This window comes from Rissa tridactyla, chromosome 5, assembly GCF_028500815.1.
Source record: "Rissa tridactyla isolate bRisTri1 chromosome 5, bRisTri1.patW.cur.20221130, whole genome shotgun sequence".
NCBI lineage: Eukaryota > Metazoa > Chordata > Aves > Charadriiformes > Laridae > Rissa > Rissa tridactyla.
In genome coordinates, this window is record NC_071470.1 from 10,223,066 (window position 1) to 10,235,302 (window position 12,237).

General features: G+C 35.7%; 1 protein-coding gene across 3 annotated transcripts in view; it reads left to right on the top strand.

Moving 5' to 3' along the window:
* The window catches only part of SGCZ (sarcoglycan zeta), a 486,118-nt gene that overhangs the window by 426,042 nt on the left and 47,839 nt on the right, over positions 1–12,237 (top strand). For all 3 annotated transcript variants that reach the window (XM_054203217.1, XM_054203218.1, XM_054203219.1), the window contains one exon: positions 9,144–9,266. In XM_054203217.1, the coding sequence (XP_054059192.1) occupies positions 9,144–9,266 (123 nt within the window). The remainder of the gene's footprint in view (positions 1–9,143; positions 9,267–12,237) is intronic.

Below are 12,237 nucleotides of genomic sequence, written 5' to 3' on the forward strand. Positions count from 1 at the left end.
CTAAAGAGAATATCACCAGTAAGAGAGGTAAAACTGAAATGCATTCCTTTTTAAATCTTCACAAAGCGAGATATATAACAGTTATTGGAAAAGGTCAGAGGGTAAAATCAGGAAGAGAAAAGTTAAAGAACGGTTAGGTGATACGAATGTATTTCACTTAATTCAATTTCAGTTCCAATACAGTTTACCTCAGAATGATAAAGCGGGCAGCAGAAAGGTACTTGCACCATGAGCAATTATTTTAGAGACTATGCAGATAAGAGATAAGGTCTCAAAGGCCGCAAACACGTCAAATAGCAGATCTGTTTTTAAGAAAAGAAAAAAACAAGGTTGTATTTACAGGTAAGTGATTTTCAGTAGAATTTCTGCGAAACTTTAGAACATTCAATAAAAAAGTCAGACTAAAAGTCTGACCTAAAGGAAGTAAATAATGGTAAATAGAAACAGTTTTTAGAGAGGAATGAATGACCTTATGATCCGCAAGACCTTACGTTGCCCAAGGAGAAATGCAGCGTTCCTGTTTTGTCTTTGAGTTTCATCTATGTGATGAAGAAATTTCCTACTCCCCTTACTGTCTTGTGCCTGCTCTTGCTATTTGATTTGAACGTGCTGTTTGTTAAGCACAGCATGTAGCCAGGTATCTCATACTATGTATCGGTCTGTCTTTTTTTAATTCTCATTTCTTCTCAGGGGAATACACTGTAAATAATATACTTCAGTGCCTTAGTAGGCCGCTTTGGATTTCCGTAAAAGTTGTGGTGGCCAAACAACGTAACAGTAACCTTATAGCCTAACTCAGCTAACAAAGACAATGGAAACTGAAATGTGACGCACAGACAGCTTTGGTAAGCCTCAGCTTCCGAAAGCTTTGTAAATTATTTCGGTTGTTAAAATCAATCGCATCACGGAAAGCAAAACATTCCAAGGTTGAGGATAATGCTGAAAACTTGGAAAATTCTCTTAGGATTTAGTCCTATTCAGGTTGCATTCATCATGAGGAGGAAAAACTGATAAACTTGCTATTCCCACTCACACTTTGGAGTACTCCAAAATACATTAGAGTTATAATTAATTCATTTCAATGAGCTGGACGTTTGAGCTTGTGAAAGCTAAGTTGATAAAGGCAGCCACGAGAAGAATTTGACATAGCATGGATATTTACTGGTGTCATAAAGAAAGATTCTTGGACAATAGAGGAAAGATACATCCGTAGGAAAGATAATGCAATAAGGATGGTAGTAAAAAAGTAATATATATTTATTTATAATTTAATATCTTTATTATTGACTTCATACTGAAATATATTTCATTTAACAATTAAATTAAAAATTAGCCATTTCTATGGGTTTTTATTTATTTAAAGTATATTTATATTATATATATTATTTATATATGTTTCTAATATATGTATAGTATCATGAGAAAAAACAGTCAGTCAGGAAACTCCTTATACTTGCCACAAGCCTCAATTCAACTATCTAGCTCATGTTTTGAATAAACTAAACTTAATGAAATTATAAATAGAGGAGAACATACAGTCTGAAGTCTTACACACACTATAGGGTGCCTAACGTATTTTCCTTTGGCTTGTTTAGCTTTATTATTTAAGGACCCGTATAAGTGATTAAGATACTGTAAAGTTACCGCCTGTCAGCTGAGCCACAGGAGCAGACGATGCACGTGCCCTTAGCCATTACTGAAGCAAAATAAATGTGTTGATTTAAAGCTCAACCACCCTTCAAGAAGCAGATTTTACTTTCACTCATCCGCGTGTATTGCTCATAGCTGGTGAAACCTATGGACAGCTGTAGCAGATCAGACCAAAGGCCTGCAGACCAAAGGCCATGCAATTTCTCAAAGTCTCCAGTAGAAAATACCACATGAAAGGGGTAGGAGGAGGAAAAGCACAGGTTGGCACTTGTGCAGGTGTGGCCCCGTTTAGAAGTAGCATGGAGAGTGCTTTCTGCTGCAGCTTTTATACAACATTCATATACATTTTCATACCCGGGGTTCCACCATCAAGATGCACCGGGAAGGCAGACTGAGGGAAGGATGTATTCTATCCATTGCAGTGGCGACGGGCAATATTTCATGTGTGTCTTGTCATGAAGTTCCTAGAAATAAAATCTGCCCGGTAGGGCAGAATTTTCCTGTGAGCTTCCATTTGACCAAGTCCTAAGCCTGTAATATCACTAGTCTTTTACAGATAGCGGTGGGTCTGTAGATCATGGAGAAGGAAGAACCATGCTACCACCATACCTGTTGTCTGATTCAGATGACGCTACTTCATTTTCTTTGTTCATATGTATTTCTTTATATAAATGTGTGGCTTGTCCCCATGGTGATAAATTGTGTTGACAGCTGGTATTATTCGCTGTAGTTTGATGCTAAAAAATATAACAAGGATGTGCATTGCTGCTTCTGGCCTAGCACTCGCTCCACTTTCCCTTGTCTGAGTAGGTAATCATTCGGACCAGGAAACTTCAAAGGTCAACCTCTCCTAAAAGCAGGCGCCTTCTTACACCTCCATATCATGGCCATCAACTATTGACAAGACTCAGCTAGGGTTTTTTTTTTTAACTGTCACTTTCACCCTTTTTTGATGTAAAGAAGGTGGTCCCTTCCTTTTCTCAGCAAACAGAACACAGAACATGTTCTGATTGCCATGAATGTTTGCTTGTGTGGATGTCTTCAGCCCTCAGCTGAAAGCTCTCTTTATTCAGATTCCTCAGTGCTTCTCTTCAGCTGGTATGAGTCCTTCATTTGCATTATTGCAATTGCATTCACTGAAAAATTTCTGAGATCTCTGGTGGTCAAAATAATATAGTATTTTACATTCCTATGAATATTAACAAAATTTTATCTAGGTGTGTATTTCAACAATATTGATTTTAGACCCGATTGGGGGTTGAACCTTTATTAAAAATGCCTTATCTCTTTTATCTCCAATCTCAGAAGTATCAACACATTGTCGTAAAACTAACTTTCTTTGTCATCCCAAAATACCCTGCATTTAATAAATGTTTGAATAAGCCATTTTTCATTGAAGAATCAGAAGACAGTCTGTTGAATTTCATTATGTTTTGCATTTACAAAGATCAAAGATTTGTGGTCATTCCCTTTGAATTCTAGTCCCTATATTTAATTTGGAGTGGGTGGTTTCTTACCCATTTCTATGTCTGAATTTGTTGTCTGCCAGGTGGCTGAATAATAATAAAAGTAGTACAAGGCATCATTGACTTTAAAAAGCAAAATGTTGAAAGTGTGCATTCTTCACTGTTGTAATTATGGTTTTACTTAATAACTAAGTCAAGCTAGACACTGTACAAATTCAAAATAGACACAGTTCCTTCTTGAAATGTAATCTCTATTAGTGTTTCATCTGGGTTGCAGCACTATAATTCTCTGTATCCGTATTTTACGTACTGCCCAACATTTTCATGTAACGCACCTTCACTGCAGCTAAAATGAATGATTTTATGCTTTGCACCATGTTTAGCGCAGCTGGTTTAATGATAGCTTTGATTACACAACTGCTGTGCAACAAGCATCTGTTATAAACCATCATTATATACCATGTATGGGGGAATGTGAAATGTACACGTTTCATCTATATACTTTAAATGAATGGAATTTCACAGAAACCTAATAATTTAATTCATTATTATACAACGGAAATTACAAGTAAATAGTTTTCCTGGATACAAGCTGAAAAGAGGGTTTGCCTTGGACTTGCCTTGATCCTGCTTAAAGCTATTAAGAAGCTGACTGCATCTCTAGTATGAAGTAGGTTGGTGGTATAGTATGAAGTAGCACAGCTAGAAAGCTTTTCAGGTAGCCAAGTGTTTTTTAGAAATTACCTTTACAAACGGAATTTGGAAGATCGATTTTCTTGCATGTTTCTCTGGACTGAAGCAGCGTCATTGGTTGATAATAAGCATAGTGGATAGTGTGATTTTTCTACAAGTTTGAGCTAAAAATTTCAAAAGATTTCCTTTCTTCATGCGTGATATTCTAAGAGATAATTCTCATCATTTTTTTTCATAGCACTATTAAAGATTCAGACGTTTTGTGAGACGTGTATGTTTGTAGAGTGGTTTCGGAACACAGCGTTTTGCGTTACAGCTAAGAAGACAATACACTAATACATTGCACATGCAACTGCTTACTCTTATTTCAACTGGGAAATGAAATTGTAATGAAACAGAATTCCATTTTGATGGCATTGATTACTCTGTAGGCAGTTTAACTTTTCAAAGCCATTTTCATAACGTTCACATCTGGTTCTACGTCAAACAGACAAACTTAACACGTATTATGTTTTGTTAGTAAGCTCTCAAGTGGCTTGAATACACTAACCGCTGTTTCAGCAATGAGTGAGTGATAAGCGATGCACTGTGAAGCCCTGAGTGCAATAGTAGTAAAGCCCGTTTCTTTCAACATAAAAAAGTAGAGTTATGTCCTGTAATGATGTTTTGGACTAGAGGAATTCTAGGTGTGCTTTTATGCAATGTGATGCTGAAGAAGCACAAATGCAACTAAAATATATGCATTTCCATGTTGAAGCTACATATTGTTGTTCTGTAAGTTGTTCTTCATGATAAGCTATATTATCCTGAATACATCACAAGTTTTAAAAGGCAGTTTTTGAAACACGGGCTGTCACTTGCAGTGATATATAATGAGTAAGAATTTGGCAGGTCTTTTTTCTCTTTGATTTCTCTCGCGTTCTCTGTTAATTCCTTTTCTTTAGAGAACTAACAACTTTCATGTGTGTAAATTAACAGCATCACGGTACTTATAATGCCACTTACTTTTAGGCAGCTAAGCAATCATCAGCTTTTAAATAAAGACAAAACGAGTTAGTATTAAATTATTTGTGACTATCCTTTGGTTTCCTGATTCGTAAGTATGGTTGCAGGACAGTGACAGGTCTAACCTCCCATCCTTTTCCAGCTGTGCTCTCCTGTCCCCGCGGGATGCTGCTGCTGTTGTCAGGCAGGCAGCACGCTGCGGTGGACTCCTTGCTTTGCAGAAGATGACGGCTGAAAAGTAAATCTCCTGGGCCATGACAATAAACATTGTCATGTTGTTTATTGACATGACAACAACAACATTGTTGTCTTGTATTAATTTTTTTCTAATCAGTTGAGTGGAGCTTTTTGTTTTTCTTTGTTATGTTCTCATTACCTGTCTCCATAAATGAGCATCGTATTTTTACAAACAGCCCTCCAGGCAATGCTTCACGTAAAGCAGAATGTACTCGGTCTTCCCGGGTTTATTACCTGTTATAGCACAAACATCCTGACTGACCTTTAGCTAGATGTTGTAGGAGGGACTTTCAGCTTTTTGTCCTCAGGTTTTTTTCCCCCCAAACTTGGCTCTGAATACGCTCTCTGCCTGTCGAAGCGAGACTCGAGGGCCCTCCCTCCTCCTCCTCCTCACTGCAGTTTCCATCCAAAGGCAAGGCAAGCGCCCAGGCAGGGTGCCCGGCAGCCACACCAGTCCAGGTGACGCCAGACCAGTCCAGGTGACGCCAGACCAGTCCAGGTGATGCCACACCAGTCCGGCACGTGCAGGGGGATCAGATACTGAGTACCATGAATGTAGTTAGCGGGAGGAACTGTCTGCATTTTAGGGACTGGTGGTACCCTTATGTCTTGTACAGCATCTTTTCCTTCTGCAAAATGGGGGAGATAAGAATACCTTGCTTCGTATACAGTGGTGGTTAAAGACTTTAAAGCATGTTACCTTGATTATTGTGGTAGGCTATCAAGTGCTATGCTTGATAATGTGTTCAGGTACGCAAGAGTTTCACAGAGAACATGCTGGTAGTTGTTAAGCAACCTGAAACCATGACCTTCTTGTTTTAAAACGCAATTCGTATTTCTTGTTTACTGAAATTTACAACAGAATTCTCTACCTGTGCTTTCTCATAATGATTCCAAATCCAGCTCTCGTGAAGTGCAGTTCATTCTATTCTAAGACCTGTCTTAGAATGGAATGAAATTTACAGAATGATTCAAAACTAGACGTGTGCAGAAAAACAAATATACAATTCCAGAAGGGCTTGGAGATTGTGAGATTTTGAAATCAAACTTGTGACTAAACCAGGAAAAACGATTGCTTCCAATTTTTCCTCAAAGGAATAGATTTTAGGTCAATTTTAATACTGCTTTCGTGAATTTTACATTAAATTAATGCCTTCTAATTGCATATCTTTTAAATATTTCACAATGAAGAACAAACTTCTCCAAGCCAAAAGCAAACAACTATTCCAAAAGTGTATCAAAATAGAATGTTTTGATTGTGTCAGAATTTTTTCCAATTCTGAAAAAAATTTCAACAGAAGCAGTAAGAAAATACATATCAATGAATAAAAGCTAGACATTGTAAAAGGCTTGTGTAAAATTTAAGTGGTTTCTCTGTTTACCATGGTAAGGCTATTTGATTTTTAGCCTTTCAGTGTACGATTTTATTAGGGCGACCTAAGCAACTTAGTAACAGGCCTGGGTTGGTTTTCTTCCTCCAGAGAACACAGGGGCAAAATATCAATGGCACGCAGAGAGGGCACAGTTGTACTTCCAACTATAATGAAATGGCTAAACAGCAGCATGCATTCTTATTTCAAATATGAAGCTACCACTTATTTTGTCATCAATAATTTCAGCAACAACTTCGATGTAGTCTCAAGACATCTTCCTTCAGACCACAGGGTTTCGGGAAGTAGTTGTATTCAAGAAGAAAACATGGATCCTTTTAACCTCGAGAGGTCTTCCTATTCTGAACCTTGAGAAGCATCCTAAAATAAGCATTGTTGTGCAGTGCTGTCTGAAGAGGATTACACCTTGGTTTTACTACTGTGAGCAGTGTTTGCTCATGATTATCATATATCATTTTGAGCATTGAATTGTAGCTGTGCGTAAATTATCAGTGGATCATATAATCTTCAAAAGTCCTCAATAAATAATAATCAATAATTTCTGCAAGTATTTTAAACCAGTCTACAATTTATTATATTTTTTCCCTCTTTTAAATGAACGAAATAGTAATGTCATCTGGTTTATTACAGTTCTTACAGTAATCTGAGTTTATGCGGTCATCCCATTTTCATACAGTAATTGAATATAGTCAAGAACAGTATAATCTATTTTGCAATGGAATTGTTTTGCAAAACAACATATAAGCTTAACATATTTGCAAACTAAGAACTAAAATTGAAAAAATTGATAAATTGACCTAATTTCTTCTTGTGTTTCTGCCACTGGACAGATACACAACAGTCTGTTGAACTCACCAGAGGCCTGATAATGCCTAGATCTCACTGGGTGTCATAAAATAAGCATTCGTATAACAAATAAATATAAATAGGTATTTAACAGCTTTTTAAGAAGACATCTCAACTTGTGACGGTGCAGAAGGAAGGAGTATCCCTCCCAACAGTATTGCTAGCACGCATGGCTAGCTAAATGCTAGCATTATAAACAAATAATTAAGATGTGCCTTGGGACAACGCTGTCAGGGAATCCACCACTGACCTTTGGGAAGTATTTAAGAGTAATGGCTGAATTCAGTAATTCAGCTGTGTGTGAATGTATGTTGTGATTACAGTTAACCTGATGGACACTTAGACTTTGTCATACCTTTTGTTAGTGAGCATCCGGAAAGGTCTGTGAGATATAGCCCTTATCCCTTGGCTAACGTTAGGTTATCCAAAATCTCTTCCTGTCCGTCTTTACAAAAATGTGGTACTTTCTCAAAACAAAGCCAACAACCTGATTATAACATTTAAAATAAAGTTCAATTGTACAGAGAGAGGGAGAAAGTACCATTTGACACTTTTACAAAAGAATAAACATGTCTAACTTCAAGAAAACGGGGCATCACACGTATTCTTATAATTCCTTTTATCTTATAATTTTCTTTTTACTTTCATTAATTAAAAGCAACCAGAAATTTTTCACCTTACAAATGTAAGTTGATCTGAAAGTAAGAGGAATTGTTTTATCGATTTTATAGCTGATTCTGCAAATCAAGGGTTGCTATGGCAATTCCTCATCCAAAATTAATTATCACAGCTTTTATATTTCTCATTATGTAATTGGTAATGTGCATTTACATATTAAAATGAAAACTTCCACATTATGGAAGCAGGCGTTTTTACAAACCTATAAGCCAGATCGATAAGCTGAAATGACATACATGTATTCCTTTGTCCATAATGTCTTCCCCATAACTTTTACCCATACAGATTGATGTGTCATTCCAGATGTACATTAGAAATCTAATTAGGGATCAATGAAAAAATTGTCATATATCTTGTGATTTGTCTTACAGCTGGTTGCATTATAGGCGTTCATTGCTTTGCAACACCATTTTCAGAAGTAAAGTTTTGCTGTCACTGATTAATAAAATAAATTTTCAGAAACAACTTAGCAGACAAAACACTGAAGAAGACCTGTAAATTGAAGAGCATAGTAAATTTAACGAGAGTTTTGATGTCTGCAAACTTTTTTTTTATTGCACTGTTAATGCAATTCCATAGGTCTGTTTGATTTCAGAATTATTTTAGGCTTTTGGAGCTTGGAGACACCGGGAGTTTTGTTTCATAGAATATGATCTAAATCATGATATCTCAGTTTATCTTTTTTGTTTGTTTTTTTTTGGCTTTTTAATTTTTTTATTTCGCTTTTCAGGTTTGTAGTAGCACTGAATGAAAAATACCTGTTTCTGCTGTGTTGATTTCTTGGTCTTTATGGAATAAGCTCATGTTATCTTTTTTTCCATTGGCAAGAAACTCCAATTTCAACTGAGCAAACCCCAGAAAGTTCTGTCTGAATTGGCATTTCAAAATCTCAGGGTTTAAGTACATTCTAAATGCTTGTGTTGACTTCCACACATCACACTGAAATAGATATTTCTCATCGTTATTTTCAATTCTGTCCTGATGTGCAATAGTTAAATAGTCTGTAAATTCATTTAACAATATTCTGTAATATAAATTTCCTACTAGCCTTACAGAAAGTCAACTATTTTATAAAAGCCTCATGTACTCTATGTGTTTTCGGTGTTCCATGTAAGCTGGTGATTACATCTATTCTTGCAAAATATCTTAGTTGAAACATTCACTTCCTTGATTTCAGGAGCTGATGCTGTAGAGGCCCAGTGTAAGAGATTTGAAGTGAGGGCAAGTGAAGGTGGAAAAGTGTTGTTTTCTGCGGATGAAGATGAGATTGTCATTGGAGCCGACAGACTGAGAGTCACAGGTATGGTGATCATAAGGTTTCTAAATGGCTGTAAACTTTCTTTTTTCCTTTTTAATAGCCTTAGTCATAATTAGTCTATCAGCCTTCTAAAAAATTTTCATCCACGGGAAAGGAAAACATCTTCGCGTCATCAGGGATTGCTTGATCAACCAAAAGATATCATGTAATCTAAAAATGATTCATCTAAAGGTAGATTTTAATTTAAGCTCTGCAGGACCTACTATGTTAAAAATCACCCTTACCACAGTTATTTGACTTTCATATGTTACTGTTAGTAAAGCGTTTTTTTGTTGTTTCTATGCCATTTGTTTAGATAATGCCCCTTCACAATGGAAAAAACTATTGTTATATACCTTTGTTTTTTCCGTATACAAAGTGTGAAGTCTCACTTCCATGTGAATTAAGAGTATATACAGTGCTGCACTTTAGGAGGCTCAGCTGAAGTGTAGTAAGTAGAAACTTAGTCTTGACTTGAACATTTGTTCAATAGAAGAAGAAAAATAATTCTCATTGGTATTTTACTGTCATTGTTATATATATACATATATATATGTTTATTAGTAACTCATTTGATATTAGAAAACCGTCAGCTCATGAAAAAAATAATCAGTTACGTAGGTTTGTTTTAGATAAATGCTTTAACTGTGACTGCTTAATAAAATCTCATCTGGACTTGGGCTGGACTTGAGCTACCCACTCATAATCTAAAATAAGATACAAAACTTGAGTTGCTTCACCAGCCAGGGGTGGTTAGCTTTAGGTTAGTCTACATCTCCGGATGCCTGAGTTACAGAGTTTGAAATCAACCTACTATTTTGAAAGTTCAATTGTGTAGAAAGTATAAGAAGGTTCTGGTTTATGATGATTATGATAAGATATCCCCTTCTGGTCTTTAAAACTAAGAAATGCATTACTAGCAACTTTAAGCCTTTAAAAAAAATAATTAGGTAGTTCTACTTCCATGTAATGCCAGATATAGCATTAAAATAGATCCAGGAAGTCCAAGGTCAAGCTATGACTGAACTTTCTTCATGAGCCTCAAGACTGTTGCTTCCAAGTATATGGGGGATAACTTTTCTTCCTCTTTCATTCCCATCTGACCTTGTCTGTCTTCTCTAGCCAAAAAAAAAAAAAAAAAAAAAAGGGCTTTTACAAGCAGGCAGTTTAGTGGTGTTGCAGTATCCAATACAATACACTAAATTGTATTGGTTTTCCAAATTTGGAGTTAGGAGAGGGAGACATTAGTGTTTTTTTGAGTCAGCAGGGGTCTTCATAGATAGCAGTCGTACATGAATTATGAATTTTACCATAGTAAAACCCAAGACAGTAACTGGGCTAACACAAGAAAGAAAAAGAGAATTGTACTGACTCCTGCTAGAATTCAAACTTGATGAGAATATTAAATACTGAGAAAGTTAATCTTAAATATACAATTGACACAGGAGATTTCAAAGCATCTGTCATAAGTTAAAACATAAAACATCTCAGAAATGGCACTGAGGATTAGATTTCCTGCCATTAAGAAATGTAGTCATAAGTTGTAGATGTCATGGCAATTTTTTTTTATCAGACTTCAAAAGCAAAGCACTGCTCAACTGTCTTTAACTTCAAAGTGGTTGAGTTCCCACAGCACCTGTTGGCATCAGTGGTAGAGAATGCAGAACAACTAACGGAAATTTATTCAATGATGCTTAGTATGGGGTATAAAATTGTTCCCTGAGAAAAGAACAGGATTTTCTCCTTAGTTGTAGAAATACACCTGACTATACATGCATTTATATTAAGCTCCCCCCCACCCCAAATTAAAACAAATTACTAAAAAAAAAAGTAAAATTTAGGAAAACCTACATTAGTGCTACTTCGATATATTCATCTGAGTTTCAGGGATTACTGTATACTTGTTGAGTCCCACCACAGGACCTCACTACTAGAGTTGTTTGTACAAGTAATTGATTTTCCTTCTGTGGCTAAAATGAAAAATAAACAACAGTTAGGATTGATTGAATTTTCAAAGACATTCTTTCATTGAACTAGAAAAAATATTTTAGGGTTAAAACTATAAAAACAGTGAATTTAATTACTTGCACATGCAGAAAAAAAAGTTTAGACAGCATTTAAATATTACAAAGAAAATATGCGTATTGGAGGATTTATCGGGTTCTGAATGTTGTCATTTAGGTCATGAAGTCGAATACAAATTATATGCCATTAAATAGCCTAATGTCCAACATCTTGGGCTGTTTCTTTAGAAAAATGTGTTAAGGTGTTTTGTAATTGTAATTTGAAAGTGTAATTTATTTTTAAATATCACTTGAAAATTGTTGTCTTGTGTTTATTCAAAAGTAATTTAATGAGGTTGGGATCATTCTTTCTAATTTCTGGATAATCATCTTCTTTTGAAAAATGCTTCATTAGTAAACTATCTTATAATGAGTCTATAAAAGGCTAGTTTCAAAATTTTATGCTTTAAATCCCTCGGACCCACTTTAGGTTAACCCTTCCATCATCTTGTTAGAGGAGAAAAATATTATCCCACAGAATGAAGGGAAGAATATTAGATTTCTAAATTAATGAGCATTTATGAAAGGCTTAGAATAACCTCCTGTCTCAATTTCTGTATCCCTAAAAGGCTTTTTGCAGCATAAGTACTAATCTGCAGCCAAGTAATAAAGCTATAGTGAGACATCTATGCTTTACCGTTGACTTCAGTCTAAAGCTGAAATTATTTAATGTTGATTTCCCAACGGAGACTGAAAGTTGTATGATCCATGCAATCTCAAGAAAAGTATTTTTTTAAAATAATCTCCCAAAGGTTAAAAAAAAAATAATTCTGTCTTCATGGGTGAATGAAATAACAAAATCTTTCTTTCATATATTAGCTCTTTGAATTTCGTCCAAAGATTGTGCGATACCTTTAAATTCTTCAGCAAACACGTGAAAGGTGATGAGCCCCTGTGAGTTGCGTCAATCA